Raw genomic sequence first — 20901 nt, 5'->3', positions numbered from 1 at the left:
AGAGACCGAGCGGGTCGTATAGGCTGTTCACCATAGACAGCACCCCTCTACGGGTAAAGTGCTTCTTCTCATCCATGGCCTGGAATGTGAACGTGTCTGAGGCAATGTTCCAGGACAGGCCGAGGCTGCGTTGAAGGGGAAGATCATCAGTAACAAGATTGAGGTCCTTGATACCCTTAGCACGATCTTCCAGAGGGAATGCTTCTATCACAGCAGGTCTGTTGGAGGCTATTTTATGCAGCCTGAGGTTCGACTCTGCAAGCATCCTTTGGGCACATCCGAGGACACTGATGGCTTCTGCTATGGTTGGGAAAGAATTCAGTGCATCGTCTACATAGAACTCTCGTTCGACGAACCTTCTTACGTCGCTACCGAAGTTCTCTTCCTTCTCCTTGGCCACTCTCCTCAGGCTGTATATGGTGACTGCAGGAGATGGGCTGTTGCCAAAGACATGGATGCGCATCCTGTAGTCCACAATGTTGCCGTTGGGGTCGTTACTGTGGAACCACAGGAAGTGGAGGAAGTCGCTGTGGTCTTCACGTACTGTGAAACAGTGGAACATGTGCTGAATGTCAGCAGTGACAGCAACAGGTTTCTTCCGAAATCTCATGAGCACCCCCAAAAAGCTATTGTTGAGATCGGGACCACTGAGTAGCACGCCGTTGAGAGAGACTCCCTTGTAAGGTGCACTGGAGTCGAAAACCACATGGATTTGGTCTGGCTTCTTTGGGTGGTAGACTCCAAATGATGGGAGAGACCAACGCTCCTGGCCCTCCTGTAGGGGTGGAGTGATTGCTGCATATTTGTTGGTATGCGTCTTCTTGACGAACTCTACGTAGTGGGTTTCATCTGTGGCTGCTTGTCTAGAGTGTGGCAGAGAGTTGAGATGGCTTTGGGCATACTCCCTGTTGTTGGGCAGTCGTTTCTATGGTGATTGGAAGGGTAGGAGTGCGATCCAGGTTTTAGACTCATCTTGGCGATACTCATTGTCCATGATCTGCAGGAATCCCAGGTTATCCATCGAAGGAGCAAGCTTGTGGTCCCTGGCTGTGTGAAGGAAGACCAACTGACCAAGGTTCCCTCTGTCGAGCGTCTTCTGTGTGCTGTCTAGGGCAGCTGACACTGGGTAGCTGTGGGCAAATGTCTCTTTCACCCAGACCTGGCTGCTGCATGGGCCGAGAAAGCTGGGGCGTCCACTTTCCAGAATGTAGGTCTTGAAAGTCCTGATGTGAGGTGGTTTGTGTGCTCCTCCAAGGCACACATCGCCAATGACGACCCATCCAAGATCCAGTCTTTGGGCGAATGGGGGGTCATGAGGACCGTTTATCTGGCTCCTGACTTAGTGTGCTCTCAAAATGTCTCTGCCAAGCAACAGGAGTATCCTAGGGGTGGGATCTCGTCTGCAGTCTGTTTCAGGTGCCTGTGGTTGCGAGTGGCATTGGTAGTTGGGATCCCCAACCGGTTGTTTGGGACCTTATCACATTCGAGTAGTGTGGGGAGAGGGAAACTGACCTTCTCATCTGCTGACTCTACAATGTTGCCCCAGGCGTTTCTGCCAGCTGTCTCCTTGAGTCCTGCAAATGTCTTTAGTGTGTATGGTGATGGACTACTCGTTACCTTGAAGATGCTGAAGAACTCTGGTGTTGCCAAGGAATAGTTACTCTGCTCGTCCAGGACGGCATACATCCCTCTGGACTCCCTCCGACGTCCTTCAGGATAAACATTGACAAGGCAGATCTTCAAACATGCCCTAAGACTCATTCCTTCTTCACATACTTCAATGCAGTTGGAGGTGACTTCCTGGTTGTCCGCTTGTTCTCCCTCCCCATCGTTCTCTGAAGTGGGGGGAGACGACTTGGATTTCCAGGGAGCCAGACCAGGGTGGAGTGCTGAGGTGTGATGGTCGCTGCCACATTCATTGCAGTCCACTTCTATGTCACAGTCTCTAGAAGGTGGGTTGTGGAGGAGCAGCACCGGAAGCATATGTGATGGTCTTTGAGGAACTCTTTTCACTCTTCTAGAGTCTTCTCCCTGAAGCCTCTACATTTCCACAGTGGGAGGGGTTTGTCGTGGATGGGGCAGTGCTTTCCTGGGTCAATATATTTCTTTTGATCTTCAGTTATCTCTGTAGAAGACACTTGCGTCTTGTATACTGATATAGCTGTCTTCCCTTGTCTGTATGACCTCATTCCTTTCAGGTGCTGCGTGGTATGGTGGGAGGTTGAAGCTGGGGTCTGTTTTTACTCTGGCTTCCCTGCGGATAAAGTCAGCAAGCACAGTAAATGGAGGGAAGGCCACATTGTTTTGTTGCTTGTACGTGGATCCAAATGATGCCCATTTATCCTGAAGATTGTATGGAAGTTTGTTGACAATGGGAGCCACTCCCCTGAAGGTGTCCAGGTAAGACAGGTCGGGTAAGTAGCCATCCCTCTTTGTGGCTTCCACTTCTAGGGGCAGGTCATCCAGGTCGCGGAGCTTGTACGGGTCTTTGTGCGTCACCTTCGGAAAGTCTTCAAGTTTATTGAAGAGAGCCCTTTTGATTGCCTCAGGTGAGCCGTAGTATTCTTCCAGTCTCTGCCAAGTCATCATCAATCTGACCTGAGAGTGCCTGATGTTGACTGCTTTGAGTCTCCGTGCCTGTTCCGAAGACTCCTTGCCAAGCCATTTGATGAGAAGATAAAGTTCTTCTCCCGCTGACAGGCACAGGCCTGTGATGGCTCCATTGAAGGTAAACTTTCACACCCAGTAATTCTCTGGCTTGTCATTGAAATTTGTCAACCCTGAGGTCACCAACTGGCTCCGTGCAAAAAACCTTACAAGGTCATTGGTGGTGAAGGTGTCAGGGGTGCCTGGGCTGACCGCTTTGTTCTGGTTATTATTAGGATCACTGAGCGGTCGTTATTGATCTCTCTTGTCCGCTCCTCCGTCATTCTGCCAGAGCGGCTCCATTTTCATGGGAAGGGGTCTGTAGAGTGGGATGGATATAGCAGGCTCCTGGGTGTGACTTGTGACTTGGAGCTCATGATAAGGTTAGGCATGCGAGCTGAATGGGTTGGACTTCAGGCTGGCTTGGTCCAGTACATAGTGTTCTATACGCTGAAGTCATATCTAGGGTGAGAGATGATTAGAGGCTCTACTGCTACGTGACTGATGGTCTTGGTCCATCAAACCTGACTCCAGTATTTCTGCTTCAATCCGTGCAGCATCCGTTTCCTTTTCTACTTGAAGAGCCTCTAGGTGGCTTCTATGCGGACCTTTTCCACTGCTAGGTCAGCTTCCAGATGGGCCTTCTGCAGTTTAAGTTCCATCTCCCTCTGAGCGTAGGCCATCTTGGCGATACCTGCCTCAGCTTTGGCTCATGCTTTGGCGATGGTGCGTGATGATTTGGAAGTATTTGATGATTTGGAGAAACTAAAACGTAATGAGTGGAGGTCCTCTTCTACATCCTTCTAGCACTCTAGCATGTGCGCCTCCTTCTGCCATGGTGAGAGGAGATGTGTGGGCTAACTGAAGTGAGGACATCAGGGGAGGGCGTCGTGGAGGCTTGCTCAATGCCTGTATGACGGTCCTTCAGTCTCTTATCCAGCCGCTCCCTTCTTACGGCTTGATGATATGCTGTTGTTTCACTATACTGGTCTCGGAGGATCTGAGCAATAACCCAACTATCCAGTCAGCTAAACTCTTCGGCAATCAATCATTTCAGGAGGCGGAGTGAAGCTTATGATGTTTACTTGCCAAAAGGTGAAACTGAAATATACAAACACAATATAACACTGCAGTTACAAAATTGAAGGTACTACAAAGTAAGTACACAATATGAACACATAAGACATATCAAAAGTACAAATAAGAGTGCCTCAGTGCACGAAATAAGAGCTGTAGACTAGCCAATATACAGATAGGTATAACGTAGTATACGACTAGCAAAAGGGAACATGCTAACACATAGCAAGCTAGCACAAACCAACATGGCATAACATACTACAGATAAAATGAAAAATGAATGGGATAGACTTTTGAAATGCTGTAATAAATATAGGCCACATAAACTGAAATACTTACAAATATTGCATGTATCAAGATGTAAGAATCAAGGATGGCGGATAACTTTTTGCAGCACACAGGATGCACTGGTAAGATGGTATAACACTTTGCGAAGGAAGTACTCGCGTTGCGAAAGAAGTACTTCAAAATAAAAGTCCATCAACAGCATAAAGGTCTCAACTTAAACAATACTAATAGAGGCCAGAACAGTGACAGAATGATGCACTCAAATTCTTTCATGGCCACAGATGTTAGGGCAACTAGTCTGAAGTCACTGAGGCAGGTGATCTTTGAGGACTGATGGTAGAATGATGGTAGAGAGTTTGAAGCACTTTGGGACTGTGTATTGGCTATTGGCTTAGAGAGGTGTTAAATATGGTGGAAAATATTGGGGCCAATTGTGCTGCACAGTGGCTCAACAAAGCAGGACTTATGCCGACTGGCCCTGCTCCGTTTGTGATGGGGAACCCGATCCTTGGGGTGGACCAACTTCTGGCACAGTGTGTTTTGGGGTTTGAAAGCATCTGAGACGTGGTGTTTGGAAAATATGCGTCTCAACTGTTCCAACACTCCCGCCACATATGGAATCACCACTGGTTTACGCTTAGACAACTGCTGTCCTTCTCCTCTCTTCGGTTGGCTGGCGTACTGTTTGGGTGTCTTCCTGGCTTTGACAAACACCCAGTTAGGATAACCACACTTAACCAGGACCTGTTTAATGTGTGATTTCTCCCTTTCCCCGGCTGCTCTGTCAGTGGGGATGTTGTCGGCTCAGTGGTACAGCATCCTGATGACACCTAGTTTGTGCTCCAGTGGATGATGAGAGTCAAACCTTAAGTACTGATCAGTATGTGTTGGTTTAAGGTTAACATCAACAATGAAATGTCCCCCATCACCAATTGCAATTTTACAGTCTAAGAAGGCTAACTTGTAATTTTTCACATCCTCCGTGGTAAATTTGATGTGGCTGTCCACAGAGTTAATGTGATCAGTGAAAAGTGGTATGTCCTGGGATTTAATTTTAACCCAGGTGTCATCCACAAATCTGAACCAATGGCTAGGTGGTGTCCCTGGATAGGACGTCTGAGCCCTTTTTTCCATGGGGAACCCATAGCACACCCATGACTCTGCCTATAGTACTTCTCCCCCGTATGTAAAGTACGTGGACTGAAGACATAGTTTCAGGAGCAGACACACTTGGTCAGTGTTAAGGGTGGTCCTATTGCTAAGGGCGGGGTCATCCTGTCGACCTGCAGTCATTTTAGACTGAAGAGGTCACTTAGATGAGTGATGAAATGTTTTTTTCTCCCAGTAAACGTTGTATACAGATGAACTGATTCAACTTTCTAGGATTTCCTTACCTGGATTATTGAGCATGCATCTCTACATGTGATTATTTGCAAGCTTGCAAATACCCTTTGATGCAAGTCTGAAAAGCATAATTCACAACTGTACTAAGTCAGGTAATCCACAAAGTGTGTGTGGCTTTCCACTGAGGGTTTACAGTGTTGGCGGCACAGGCGGTCACATTCTTAGATGGGCATGTGCAGACCAGTCACATGTAAAGCACTGAGCCCACAGAAATCACCTTTCCACTACAGTTAACAGCAGGAGGTGTGCATGCAGTGCTGGCAGCAGTGGCCTGGGGCTTTCCATGGCGGTATTGACACATTGGAGACCAGCGACATACCCTCATTTGTGTCCGCAGGTCACTTGTGACTGACAATGACATCTCAGCTATTTACATTAAAATATCACATCAGCACGTTACTTATCATTGCTTGCAGGGCCCAACAAAGCACTGGCGTGAGACCAGAGAAAACATAAATATAATCTGTTTGGGGTAGAAAGAATCTGCACAGGTCAGGAGAGGTGACAGCCATGTTAGAAGACAGATTGCAAGAGCAAGGCCAGGATAAATAAAAACGCCGCCATATAAAACCATTATGAGGAGTGACTGACATGGTGATTTATTGACCCGGTCTTCACTGCAAACAAAAATCTTGATGAAGCCATCACAGATGATAAACAGATCCAAAAGACAAATAAATAGATGCTTGACAAATGAAAGTGTTAGATTTCATCAAGGACAAATTGAACCTGGACCAGATGACTAAAGCCCAAATTAATTTGAATTAATTAAACAGCTGTGTTCAGATTTGTTTCTTGTATATGTCACACGCTTTCCGGCCTTCATCTAGATACAGACTTTCTTTTAAGTTACAAAAGCACTGAATGGTGTGTAGTGTCACTGATTCCAACATCATTATGTGGCCAAACTTAATATGATGTTAGCAAATCTACTGTAACCTCTGACCCCTTGAGGATAAACGTGTTGTTCATTACATCTGGGTCTCCACACAGGCAGATGCTTAAATCACTGTCATGGTGCTTATTGCACTGAGGCAAACCAAGCCGGGCAGCACTGCTCAGCTTCTCGCCTAGTCATGGACGGATTAATGCACGGGCCGACGGGGCCTGGGCCCCAGGGCCCCACCCTTCTGGGGGCCCCCAAGATTAGCGAAATTACGTCCTCTGACATCTGCCCAATGATTACCCCTTCTATAAATAATAATTACAAGAGGTAATGTCGATTACCAGGGTTTATATAAGACATGATTTCACTAGAATTCTCAATCATGGTGGCAAAATATTGTAACGTGCATGGATAAGTAGACATGCTGGCCGCTGGCTGGCGGATCTGACCCTTTAGTCAAGTGGTTAGCGATGTCTCCTGCGGTGCGGGCGATATGGGTTCGCCTCCCGGCCGCGGCAGTTCCTGTGGTTGCGTTGTCCCCCGAATTCACTACAATATTTTTTTCCAATTGTATGCCAAAAATATTCCTGTATTATTTCAAATATGGATTCATTAGCACCAATGTACAATTTAATGTTATAGGCTACACATACAAACAAAAACAAAAATCATTAGGGTGATTCAAGAGTGATTCAAGACCCCTCCGCTTCGCGTCGGGGTCCTGCATCACCCTGTCGGGGTTTATTTCATAATAATAACAGGCTCACTGTACATTATCCCTTACATATTCAATGCATTCTGGGAGGTAATGTTAACGTGACGTTTGCGCGCCTTAGCAGTTAGTGCTGGTGACGGGTGAAATAATAATAACAACAAAAACAATAATAATAATAATAATGTAACGTTTTGTAGGTCCTTTAATAATATCACATGCGTTGCGTTGTTTCCGGTGATTACTGTAAGTCACATGACTAATCAAAACTGCTTGGTGAAATTGCATTCAGACTCTCTGGTGTTGTTATAGGGGGGCCCCGTGAATTATTGTGCCCCGGGCCCCAGATTGGTTTAATCCGTCCCTGCGCCTAGTGTGTCAGCCAAATCAGAGTTCACCACAACTGACGTGGGGATCGTTAAAAGAACATAAATGGTTCAAATCACTGTTGTTTAGACTGTTATTTTTGATCAGATCTCTTCCTGTAAAAGTCAATTTTTTTTGTCCCCCTCATTGTTTTTAAAGAACGGATAATCTGTCTCTTTGATAAAATGGCTTCCTCTCTGCACTAAAACTCTGTGACAGCATCATTGGTATTTGTGTTCTTACAAGGTCAAAGGTCAATGGCAAACGACAGTGGGTTAAAAATATTAGACAGTTTTGGAGCATCTGGGTAGTGTGGTGGTCTATTCCGTTGCCTACCAACACGGGGATCGCCAGTTCGAATCCCCGTGTTACCTCCAGCTTGGTTGGGCGTCCCTACAGACACATTGGCCATGTCTACGGTTGGGAAGCCGAATGTAGGTATGTGTCCTGGTCACTGCACTAGTGCCTCCTCTGCTCAGTCGGGGCACCTGTTCGGGAGGGAGGGGGAATTAGGGGGAATAGCGTGATCCTCCCACATGCTACGTTCCCCTGGCAAAACTCCTTACTGTCAGGTGAAAAGAAGTGGCTGGTGGCTCCATATGTATCGGGGGAGACGTGGTCGTCTGCAGCCCTCCCCGGATTGGCAGAGGGGGTGGAGCAATGACTGGGATGGCTCGGAAGAGTGGGGTAATTGGACGGATACAATTGGGGAGAAAAAGGGGGAAAAATCCCCCCCCCCAAAAAAGTGTTTTAATTCAGTAATCCCTCCACGAGGTCATATGGGATGGCTACATGTCAAAAGGAGGTGACAAAATCTTTGACCCAAAAATTGTATCACTGGGACCAAACCCAGACCAATAGTAATACTCAAACAAAATGAGGAAATATATGTGTTTTGTCAAAGCCAGACCAACTGAAGTGTAGGATACAGTACTGCATGTTCTTGACCTCTGCTATCTGTGTTGCTACATCTGCTGTAATGAGGCCTGGCATGGCAGTCGGGCTGCTGTTGCTACATTTGCTTGGAGCTGGAAGAGGACCGTTGGTCCAGTTGAGGAGCCAAACAATGGCTGAACTCCGGCTGTTTATTTGGCAATGTGGAGAGGCGGCAACCCTTCACATCTAATAAAGAGACTTGGCAGGCTGTCCAGTACCCATATCCATCATACCCTTGCACTTTGATAGAGAGAAAATATTTGCAGCCTTGTTGCTAATCCTGCCATGTGTGACATGTAGCAGCTGCATGTGTCTATGGAGGGGTCGGCAGTTGGCTCTTTGGCCGTATTCACCACAGCAGTAGCAACAGCTTGGCCTTTTTATTAGCATTGTCACACCTCTCAATAGAAATGAATGAACTAACTCCAAACAAATCAATCTCCTCAGGGGAGACATTGAAAGTTGGAAATCAAAGAGGTAACAAACAAGATGAGAAATAAAAGTCAAGAAATAGTTGAACGATTACAATTTGTAGTGGTTTTTGAGGGGGTTCCTCTCCCATTTATTTTTTTATCTCTTTTCTCAAGTCATAAGCTCTGCTTTTAACAGAATATTACACTATTTTGGGGGTCTTTTTGATGCCTTTTGACATATTCGACCAATGACTTATTACATCAGACCCATGTACAAGATATATTGTCCTGTAAAAGTCAGATTGGCAAATGATTTACTAATCTAAAGAGTTAAATCAGAGAGTCTAAAACAGCCAGTGAACTTTTGTCTGGACTGTGGTAGTGCTTTGTGCCCAGTTTCCAGAACACCGCGTATTGGTAAATAAAGCGTTCAGGGGTTAGCAAACAGGTAAGGAAAGCCCTGTGTCTTGTTTTTGATGCAGTAGTGCAGCACAGTAGAACCAGATGTTCCACATGCTGGAATGATGTGAGCATGGATACTGTGTTCTCTGGTACATGAGAAAGAGAACTTCAGACTTGGTAATAGGTAAAGTGGGACACCAAAGAGACATGTCACTGGTTTTAGGCTACAGTTGAGTCCCTATGTCATTGTAAAAGACCAACACATTAGACTCTGACCTTTTCTATAAATGTTCAAAAAAGGCTAGTGGTATCAAAAACTGAGTTAGCTATAGTTTTATTCAACAGTAGCAACAAAGAATTATTTGGCAGCACTTTACAGCTTCTATCTGCTTTTAATTTTTTTGGGGTCATTTGCAAATGAGTCGTTTGTATGTGATTTCTGAATCCAATATCACCTGAGCCACGACAGCCTCAACAGATCTGAACTTGCTGAAGTAGAGGTGGTCAGCATGGAGATGGAGAAAGCAACTGGTCTTTGATTTGTCGATGGTTCTCTTTGACCGGCTCGCTGGTGCCACCTGTGGATGATGTTTGAGGGGGTCACAGTATGCAGGAACATGACTGAATCAATGACATTATCACATTTCTATTTGTTTATAAAGCTTATTTTTAGGTGTCTCTACTGTATAAGACGGTGTACCGTTTTTGGTATGGGGGCAACAGGTTGTATACAGTAGGTCAAAACACAGATTTGAACTCTGACATCCCAAATACAGACCCCCTACCTAAGTTAACTAAATGACCAGATGCTCCTGAAACTATGCTTTTAGAAATTTTAGATCATTCATCTATATTTCCTTAATATTTGGACAATGTACACCCCTCCCGCCTTGAGCATCTGATGAATCGTATATCACAATGTCTTTTGTTTGGTTTCCCGTTGTATTGAGGTGAGGGCAAGTTATCGTCCATTACATCAGTCAGTAACACAATACTGAAGAGTACTTCCCAGTGGAGCAAAGAGCAAGTGAGGTTGACACAACACAGTCTCATCTCCACCTGGAAAAACATCCGTTAAAATGAAATGATATCAGCAGGTTGGAAATAGTTAAGCATAAGTCTGCCCATTGTTATAAAGGTATTTTGAGGCCACCACTTGATAAGGAATAACAATTGACAAAGTGTATGTGGGATTCATAGTTATGTAGCTCTGGCATACCAGCTCTCCATTGAGTCTTGCATACTGTGGCAGCCTAATCAAGGGATTATTACCTGCAGTAGTTTATGCATTTCAGGCCCACAGCGAGATTCTTAAACTGTAAACTAATTGCTTTTTACTATGGGTCACAAAGTGGCCTCTTCTTTATCTTAAACACCCTGCTTTGATGGTTTTTGTTAATGTTACCCTAGTTGGGATCATAAACTGAACTGACACTAAAAAGCAACTCCCATAAAGAGTATAGACAAATAAGGACAGTTGTAAAAGTAAAGGGTGAATCATGCACACTGTAGGATTGAATGCAAGGCAGGTTTTGTGGATCTAATTTACAGTACATTATTTTGCAGAGGAGGAAATTTTGAGAAAGAAGCAAGGGGCAGGAATGGAAAGTAGGGCAGTGTGTGTGTGTGTGTGTGTGTGTGTGTGTGTGTGTGTGTGTGCGTGTGTGTTAAGCGAGCTGATGTCTGGACTGTCCTACTTTATTGGGTAAAAGATTCTGGGTGAGCAGCTGTAGACGGTCTTCACCACAGAATCTACCAAGTCTGGTTTCCATAGAGGGAAGGACTGCAGAGGAACAAACACAGGCACTTCAAAACACACTTTAAGATGACACTGAAGTATGCATAGTCATATACTCTTCTAGTCTGTTTTTTCTTACTCACAATACTCAATGAGACACAGATACAATGACAGATGGACAAACAGTCAAGTGAGTGTACACTCAGATGTACACACTTGCCCACAAGCAACACATTTTGTACGAAGAAATGTTAATTTGATTAGAGTACTTGTTTACTTGGAAGGATTCTAATGAATGTGGGTGGAGAGTGTCTTAAATCATGTGGAACTAACCCTTATGTTCTCGTGGGACATGTGGAAGCAACATCGTGTAAGGTTAGCTCTCATATACACACACACACACACACACACACACACACACACACACACACACACACACACACACACACACACATATGTATATAAGTGGTATTATTGAAAAGTGGAAGCATTCAGGAACAACAGCAGCTCAGCCACAAAGTGGCAGACCACGTAAAGTCACACAGCGGGGTCAATGAGTGCTGAGGTGCATAGTGCGTTAAAGTCACCAATGCTCTGTTGACTCAATAACTACAGAGTTCCAAACTTCCTCTGGCATTAGCATTAGCACAAACACTGTGGGCCGGGACCGGGAGCTTCATCGAATGGGTTTCCATGTCTGAGCAGCTGCATGCAAGCCTTATATCATCAAGCACAATGCCAAGCGTCGGACGGAGTGGTGTAAAGCACGCTGCCACTGGACTCTGGAGCAGTGGAAACGTGTTCTGTGGAGTGGCCTTCTTCCACTGCTCCAAGGTCCAGTTCCGACACTCACATGTCCATTGTAGGCACTTTAGACAGTGGACAGGGGCCATCATGGGCACTCTGACTGTTCTGCGGCTATGCAGCCCCATAAACAGCAGGGTGTGATGCACTGTGTGTTGTGACACATTCCTCCCGTAACCATCATTAAAATTTTCTGTGACTTGTGTCACAGTAGACCTTCTGTCAGTTCGGACCAGACGGGATAGCCGTCATTGCCTTCGTGCATCGATGAGCCTTGGCTGCTTAACACCGATGTTGCAGGTTTGTGGTTTGTCCCTCCTCGAACCACTGTCACTAGGTACTCACCACTGCTGACCAGGAGCACCCCACAAATGTTGCCATTTCAGAGATGCTCTGACTCATCTGGCCATTACAATTTGGCCCTTGTCAAAGATGCTCGGGTCTTTACTCCTGCCCATTTCTCCTGCATCCAACATGTTGAATATGAGAACTGATTGTTCACTTACTATCTAATCTACCCAAACCTTGACATGTGCCCTTGTTTGGAGATGATCGACATTATTCAGTTCACCTGTGAGTGGTCATCATGTTTTGGCTCATATATTTTACAGTTAATACATCAATGCAACAAACATACAACTCACACGTGACACCACACACAGATACAAAGGCAGTATGTTCCCATCAGTGACTTTCAGTCACTCTAATAACAGCGGTAATTTGGGCCATGGCTGCAGGCTGGATACTGAACATTTACTCACTTGTTTGTGTTGGAAAGGGTGTGTTTGTGTTGTTTGTGCTCAGTGCTTGCTTAAAGTCCTGAAAAAAAATTGGCAGCTAAATTTCCAGTTTAATGGGAAAATAATTCTGTTTGTGTAACACATACATAACCCATAAGGAGGATTTCATTAAGGGATGAGTAAAGTTTTAATTTCTGAGAAATTTGAGCTGTAATTTGAAGCTTTGGTATCTGCTGATCAAGATGGCAAAGTCAGGTAGACATGGAAAATCTCCAAAAGAACAGTCTTGTGACAGCAGTAGTTTTCTCATGAATTATTACTTTATAACCCCACTGATAAAGAGGATCCGGGCACTAAATTGTTTTCACAAGTGATTTAGTAGACCCTTTGGGAATTTTGGTGACAGTGTCGACGTTATCTTCTGTGTTAAGATTGTTCTCATTGTCAGAGGCGATGAAGTCAACCCAAACATCTTCGATTTCGCCATATCAATGCCTGCACTTATCAACCAACAGCTTTTCTCTACATTTGGATATTGGATCCAAGGAAACCTGTCCGAGACAAAAACAAACATTCTGAGCCCAAAGTCATAAAACCCTTTAAAAGCTGGAATATTGATCCAGGTCTAAAACCTTTTGTCTGATCATGTTTTAATGTCTAGAGCAACAGTACAACTCTGAAGATCTGCAAGCCATTTCTACCACTGGTATGTTTAAGGAAATAGCAAATTCTTGACTATCCAAATCATGAACGCTTTTGTTGTGGCCTATTGTAATGGTTAGTGTTGGGTAGGACTTTTCCAGAAATTTTGATGCAGTGCAAAATGTTGTTCATCTTCCCCATAGCAGCAAAACTCGTGGCTGCAACTATAAAGAAGAGGGGGAGATGTTGTGTCTAACAACATATTTGTCAGACCAAGCTTGTATGAATAAGACTTTTATCAACATATTCTACAACATAAGCAGCTAAAGCCTGGGTTCATCTTTGTTTTTGTTTTGTTTTTGTTTTTTTTGTTGTTTGTTTTGGGTTTTTTTTGCTGGCAGTGGGAAAGGTGCCAGCAACTGTTTCAAACTGAACTGGTTTGTCTTTACTGGTTTCATGACAGGTATTAGTAAATCAGACTGTGGCATGGTGGGCTGTGGACCAGCGCTCCTGAGTTGGTCTTACTAATTCAGGACAGATAGATTGGGTCCACACCCCAAATGAAGACGCCAGAGAAGAGACGTTTAATGAATTTTTTTTTTTAGGCTTTTTCACATGGTGTTAACTCTGGTGTTTTTAATCATTGTTCTAATAAACAGGCTGTTGTGCCCTCATTTACAATCTGTGTCTGTGTCTCTGTGCCAGGGAACCCAGGTAGTGGCAGCCTATTGCCACAGTGGTGGTCTGTACTGGTACCCCAGCATGGGAACACGGACCTGGCAACTGGAAGGCACGCCGAGAAGAAAACCGTTGGCTCGGCCCGTGGCATTAAGGGATGAGAAGACCTCAGTGCACACAGGCCGGCGGCAGTGATGGTGGTGCCAACCAGTTAACGAATGACAACAGCCTGGCCAGCTCTCCCCGTGCCCACCAAGAGTGTCAGTGTCTTGCCCAGTGGCAAGCCCTGCATGTAGTCCAGCGGCCCTATGACAGAGGATGTGACCGCCTCTCCTGGTCTACAAGCATGAATGGCGGGGAGCTGGACCTTCCTGGTAGGGAGGAGTGGAGGGTCAAAGAAGACTCCTCCATCAGTGGACCAGTGGTTTTGCGCTGGGGACATGCTGGCTAGCCAAGTGAGGTATGGAAACCCTGTGTCAAGAGTCCAGACAGCTAGCTACCAGACCTACCGGAGCCGGTGCCCTGGATTCACCCTGAGGGAGAGGAGGAGCAGGAAAGCCCTCTCTCCCTGTAGTGTGGGAGTAGGCAGGAGGGTGGAAGAATGTGGCAGAGTGGGTTGGGGGCCAGCTGTCTTGAGTTGATGTAATGAACTCAGGACAGAAAAATTGGTTCCACACCCCAAGAGAGTTTTAAGGAACGATTATTTTTAGTCTACTTCACATGTTTTTAACTCATTGTTTTAATAAATGGGCTGTTGTGTCCTCATTTACCATCTGTGTCCATGTCTCTGTGCCGGGGAACCCAGGTACTGGCAGCATATTGCCACACAGACCAAAACAAGGATTTTATATTCAATTCAATTCAATTCAATTTTTATTGTCATTAAAAACAATGTGCAGGCACATGTTAAAAATGAAAAGAGGGCTGTGGCTTCACCAAACAGTACAAGACAGACACAGACAAACACAGCAAACACAATATAAGATATACAGGATTTCATCCATTACTTTACACTTTGACTATTGAGACAGATCTGTCAGTCTCAGATTTAGAGGTTTACATTTTCATTTCATATCTCAAGAACCCTACAGCTACAGGTGCAACAGCAGATATATGTTATACAGTAAATGGTCAAATAACTATGACACACAGATGCTATGGGAGGCCAGGGCCAAGCAGCACCCAGATTCTCACACACTTTCTAAGAAGCCACCCTCATTTGGAAATCAGCACGCTGAGTCTGAATGGGAGCCACAGGACATCGTGTGGGCAATCCTGTTCTAAACATTGGTGCAGTTTATCTGAAACAGCACCACCATGTGTGATTTGCAACCCCTTAAGGACAGCTTGCCATTTCATTTTATAAAGAATATGGTGCAACTGCAGTCAAAGGAGGCATTTCTTGTATGTATAATCTGGACCACATTTTCCTCTGGCTGTTCCTCAGTGCTCCATAAAGACCTGGGCTGCAGACGTCCTCATATTGAAACAGAGTACATTGGGTTTGTGGGAAACATGTACATCAAACTTGGTTTCTATTTTAAATGGGGATCTATGCCATAAATTGAATAAGCAAATATATGGTTGAATATTTGAGAATATCAAGTCTTTAACTACATTCTTGGCAGGCACAACGATAAAAAAACAAACAAACAAAAAAAACGCGAAATAAATTGTCTATTTACCCATGGCATGTGTCATTGCATGCACTTGTATTGTCATAGAGCTGATCGAAGAACATTTCCCTCCACCCTGAATCTCTCACTTGACAGAAAAGAAACAATTATTAAATATGATCGTTTAAAAAACTTCATAAACCATGTGAACTTCTTCTTAGTTACATTTCACCATGGCATGCCTTTCACAACAAAAATAGTGAATGCCGCTGCACAATCAATGTTTTGTCAATTGGGAACAATAATGTATCTGTCTAGCAAAAGACAAAAACACAATAGATTTTAGCTCAGATTAGTCCGTCTGAAGAAAACTCCCATTTCCAGGTCAATGAACCTGAACAAAAATTGGCCTTGGATTCTACAATATACAGTAAAGTCATGTGACATAGTAATCATTTTCACATGCTTTTGCAGGCAGTACTTTACCTTTTAATGAATGACCTCAAGGGGTAATGAACAGTGTGTGTGCGTGTGTGTGTGTGTGGGTGTGTGTGTGTGTGTGTGTGTGTGTGTGTGTGTGTGTGTGTGTGTGTGTGTGTGTGTGTGTGTGCCCATGTGTTTGGCTTTGTGTTGTGTGATATACATGTGCGATACATGTCATTTGATGATGTTGGGGTTTGTGTGTGTGTGAATGCATCTAAAACAGCCTTGTCATCCTGGGGCTGTTTCAACTACACTCATTAAATGAGCCACATGGTGAGAGAGACAGAGCACACAGGATTGAATCACGCCACCCTGCTGAAACACTTTGGGCCAATCAGAAGCTGTAGCTCTGTGCTATACATGGAATGTGTAGGGGCTGGGTCAGTGGACTGGATGTTGAGGAGCTAAATGTTGACCCAATGATAGAATTATTTCCAGACATGTAATCTCTCTCTCTCTCTCTCTCTCTCTCTCTCTCTCTCTCTCTCTCTCTCTCTCTCTCTCTCTCTCTCTCTCTCTCTCTCTCTCTCTCTCTTTCTCTCTCAGGGAAACTGACTTCTATTCTGCATGCAAGCAAGCTCTACATGCAAGAGCGGACTAATGTAGACAAATGAGGGAGAGAAATGTCTCTGAGCTGCCCAGCCAAACTCCCTCACACCCAAGTAAACAACAAAGCAGGTGTTTGTGTGGATCTCGTGGGATTCATTTGAATAGCATGCACACACTGTTGTTGAATTATTCACCAAGCAGCTCGAAAGCGCGCAACTCTTGGCTTTATTTTTAACCTTCAAATCTAGCACAAGAAAGAAAATAACAATTCCCTAAAACAAAAAGAAAATAATGTCACATTTCACTTAAGACTATGTTCCTGGCTGTAAGGAAACACTCAGTAAGCCAGTTTATTACATGTCAACACCTTTGGTAAGTGAAGCTATGTAAAGTCAAGCATCAGTTTAAAACTTATGAGCATCCTGTGCACCAATCCTCTGTGTTAACAGGTCTAAATAATATAGCTATCTCCCATTCTGAGCAACATTTATAGGACATTTCTGGTACTTACATGATACTTGATGCCTATAAATGAAATGGCATGATTCACAGGATTTAGTGCCAAACATGGAGAATGTAAGTCTTTAATTTAAGAATTCAAGGTAGACCCCACCACTCTGTTTGCCCCTTGTCTGTGCAATACATCTTCTTCACTATTCATTAGATCAGAAGTAAAAATCTTCGACAGCTAATGATTTGATCTAAACTTGGGATTGTCCTGTTGGCCTGCAACAACTAAAGTCCTTTCTCTCTTTGACTGGAACTGGATCAAAGTTCAAAATAAGAAGTTGAGCAATTCCTTGCTCTTTCTCAAATAATAATTTGAGTAAGTAATGGTCAAATAAATGTCTGTCATGTGTAGTTAACATGTGCCACGCACTCGTGGCACAAACCACAGACGTAATAGTCGATCAACTGAGTTTCTGTGTCTAGTATGACAGTAAAAGGTTAACTGAAAACAGGGTTTGATGTGAGAACTAAAGTTTAGCCTGTAGAGGTCGGGGGAATTCCTGATTAGCATTTTATGAAATCCTCCAAAGAAAGTATGCTGTGAATTGGTAGGAAGTATTTAAAAGAAGTGAGGGCTTGAGAGATCCTTTAGACATACTCTTGCTACAGCATGAGAGTCTTAGAGGGTGTTCGGCTATCTAGGACTATGTGCTATACACACATTTGATGAGTCTTAACTTGACTGACCAGAAAAAAAGAAATTCCTTTTAAGTATTGTGCTGGATCACCTTTGGCCCTGGTTTAAGCTGCCACACATTGTGGCAGCAAGTCAACAAGGGTCCTACAGCATCTCGGTGTTAAAGCTGACCATGCAGACATCAGTATTTTGTGCAACTACCTAAGGCTGATGGGTGGATGCTCCTTTTTATGGATGCTGCATTCAAGTTCATTCCATAGATGTTCCATTGGATTGATATTTAAGTATTGTGGCGAATTCTACTAGAGTGTTTCTGCTCCGGGTTCATTCGCATATTACCCACAATGCAACTGAGGTGTCGGTGTTTTGGTTATGTTGTGGGATATTGAACATGTTAAAAACGGACGTATCTGTTACAGATAGCGTTGATGTGGTGGAAGTGTAACGGGGGCAGTCCTATGCTGTTCTATGCTGGTCAGCCTGCTGCATGCCCGTCACTCTCATCATTAGCTCTGCGTTGTGTTCTAGTTGGGTGGGGCCCCAGGTGTTGTGGGGGGCCCTCAGTCTCTCATCATCATCATCATCATCATCATGATCAAGGAAGGAGGGGGGGACACACAGGACTCTATTTGGCCCACCTTGCCATTTATTTTGGTTTCAAACCCTTCGACAAACGTCCAGTCCTCCAGCGGGAGCGGTGTTTCTTACGGACATGGGGGTCGAAGTTCAACCACTGCCCGGACTTCACTCGTGTGCGTTAGAAGGAGAAACCGTCCACGGGACTCCGATGTAATCGGATCTATCGCTCTCTACTTGTGTGCGTGAGACAGTGCGAGCTGCAACATCTGTATCGAGTGAGTGTGGTGCTTCTGTGTGCGAATCAGTGTGAGATATAACACCAACATCGAGTGAGTGTGATGCCTCTATGTGTGGTGCATGTGTGTTGTGTGGTGCGTGTGTGTTGGGTGGAGTCTGAGCAGTGGCCCCCACAGGACTGACTACCAGACTAGACGGAATGAACTCTTCCGCTTCTGCCCGCTCAGATCTAGGCGAGTCTCCAAGTGATGAGACTGCTAGCCCCACTGCATCCCCTGAGACCGTCAGGCCATCTGCACTGTCCTCCTCATCGGACTCTGCGCAGTCAAGCAACTGACTGGTTGTACTGGACTCCTCACCCTGATCTAACTCAGGTAGGGGCAAGAAGTTGACCTCCAACAAACGGTTCCTGTTCACCACTCTGGTGTGCCCCTCTGCATCCTGAATCTTGTAGACGTGGATATTGGGGTTGACACCGACAACCGTGTACACTCCGTTCTCCCATTTGTCAGCCAACTTTCTCTTCCCTCGCTCACTCTGGTTCGCAACCAAAACACGATCCCCGACAGACAGGACAGTGCCCTTGGCGTGTCTGTTGTACTGTCGCGCCTGATGCTGCTGCTCAGCCGTGGAGTGCTTCTGAGCGATCTCCATTGCACTCCTTAGACAGGAAAGCAGAGACTGAGCATAAGAGTCATAGTCAACAACGTGAGGATCATGCAAAACCTGCCTGAACATAACATCCACCGGCAGTCTTGGGACACGCCCATACATCAGGAAGAAAGGTGCATAACCCGTGGTCTCGTGAACAGTGGCATTGTACGCGAGCATGAGAGAATGGATCTGCTGAGGCCACTGTTGCTTCTGCTGAAGCAGAAGGGAACGGAGCATATTCCCCATCGTGCGATTAAAACGCTCTGTCCCGCCATTACCCATAGGATGGTAGGCCATCGTGTGGGACTTCGCTACACCCGCCAACTTGAGAAGCTCTGCAATCAGGTTGTTCTCAAAGTTTGTGCCCTGGTCAGAATGTATTCTCTCTGGAAACCCGTAAACACAGAATACATGATCCCAGAGTTTCTTGGCGACCTGCTTCGCTGTCTGATTGGTGCAGGGGAACGCGTGAGCAAGCTTAGTGAAGTGGTCAGTAACCACTAAGACATCGACTGACCGCTGCTTACTGTCCTCAGCGGACCAGAAATCCATACACACAAGCTGCATCGGTGCGGAAGGGGCGCGCAAGCAGCTGGCTCTGGGGTCTCCCCAAACACACATCTCCGACAGCATCTGACATATGCTCTGATATCCCTCTCCATGTCAGGCCAATAAAAACGCTGCCTTGCAAGAGAGAGAGTACGGTCCTGGCCCTGATGACCAGCGTGATCGTGGATGCCAGACAGTGCCTTGTCTTTCAGACTCAGAGGTAAAACATACTGAGACCTCCTCTGCTTGGACACTGGGTCCTTTGTCACCCTGTACAAGACACCATCATTGACTTCCAAATTCTCCCACTGTTTCAGCAGCCTGAGGACCTTCTGGTCAGCACCATGCCTCTCACGTCTCGATGGCCGCTTCCGAACAGCGACAAAGGGCAACACCTTGGAGATGCAGGGGTCCTGCTCCTGACTCAACCTGAGCTCCTCGGTGGATAACATTGGCAGTGTATCCTGACCACCCGACAGATGCTGAACGTGCTGGACCAAACTGAGTGCTGTGAATACTGATGCATCAGGCCAGTCACATTTGGCTTGACAAAAAGCCCTGACCTCAGCTGCATCACAAGCAAACCCAGATCGCGCACTACTCACTGTTTGGGACTGGCAACTGAGTCTGAAAACATCCTGCACAGAGTCCACCTCAACCCCGTCGGCTTCCTGAACAAGGGCCGGGTAGGGCTCCCTAAGTAGCCTCTGACTGACGGGCTTGGAAAAAGGGTCGCGACTCAAGGCATCCGCCACCACGTTTTTCTTCCCTGGCAGGTGTTTGAGATCGAAAGTGTAAGACGCCAACTTAGACACCCAGCGGATCTCACACGCGTCAAGCTTCGGCTTCGTTAGGAGATAAGTCAGCGGATTATTATCTGTCCAAACGGTGAAGCTTTGACCCTTCAGCCAGTGGCTGAACTTTTCACAAACACTCCACTTCAGCGCCATGAACTCCAGTCTATGAGCTGGATACTTCCGCTGTGAGGCACTGAGGGACTTGCTTGCAAAACCAACAGGTCTGGCCTTGGACTCTCCTCGGGGCACTTGAGACAGCACCGCGTCGAGTCCGTCCAAAGACGCATCGACCGACAAAATGAAAGGCACCTCAAAGTCTGGATGGGCAAGCACCACACACTCCAGTAACATCGTCTTCAACAGATCAAATGCTTCCCCACATACCACCGTCCAGTCTGCGGAGGTAAGCTTACAGAAGCTGCCATGGGGCTTCTTATCCTTAGCCGACCTCCCCCTCCTCTTTTGTCCAGCTGTAAGGGCGAACAGGGGCTTAGCCACGGAGGAGCAGTTCGGGAGGAAATGCTGGTAGTAAAATACCATACCAAGGAAAGATTTGAT

At 45.6% G+C, this 20901-nt stretch overlaps 1 protein-coding gene across 1 annotated transcript in view; it reads right to left on the bottom strand.

The window, feature by feature from the left end:
* Positions 1–20901, bottom strand: part of si:ch1073-396h14.1 (disintegrin and metalloproteinase domain-containing protein 10) — an 89542-nt gene that overhangs the window by 59412 nt on the left and 9229 nt on the right. Inside the window, exons 5-6 of the mRNA XM_056276845.1 lie at positions 10820–10913; positions 9586–9751 (exon numbers count right to left, since the gene is read on the bottom strand). Coding sequence (XP_056132820.1) covers positions 9586–9751; positions 10820–10913 — 260 coding nt within the window. The remainder of the gene's footprint in view (positions 1–9585; positions 9752–10819; positions 10914–20901) is intronic.

Source organism: Lampris incognitus, chromosome 3 (genome assembly GCF_029633865.1).
Source record: "Lampris incognitus isolate fLamInc1 chromosome 3, fLamInc1.hap2, whole genome shotgun sequence".
In the NCBI taxonomy this organism is placed as follows: domain Eukaryota; kingdom Metazoa; phylum Chordata; class Actinopteri; order Lampriformes; family Lampridae; genus Lampris; species Lampris incognitus.
The sequence above is the reverse complement of the archived record's forward strand: the minus strand, read 5'-3'. Positions and strand labels throughout refer to the sequence as shown.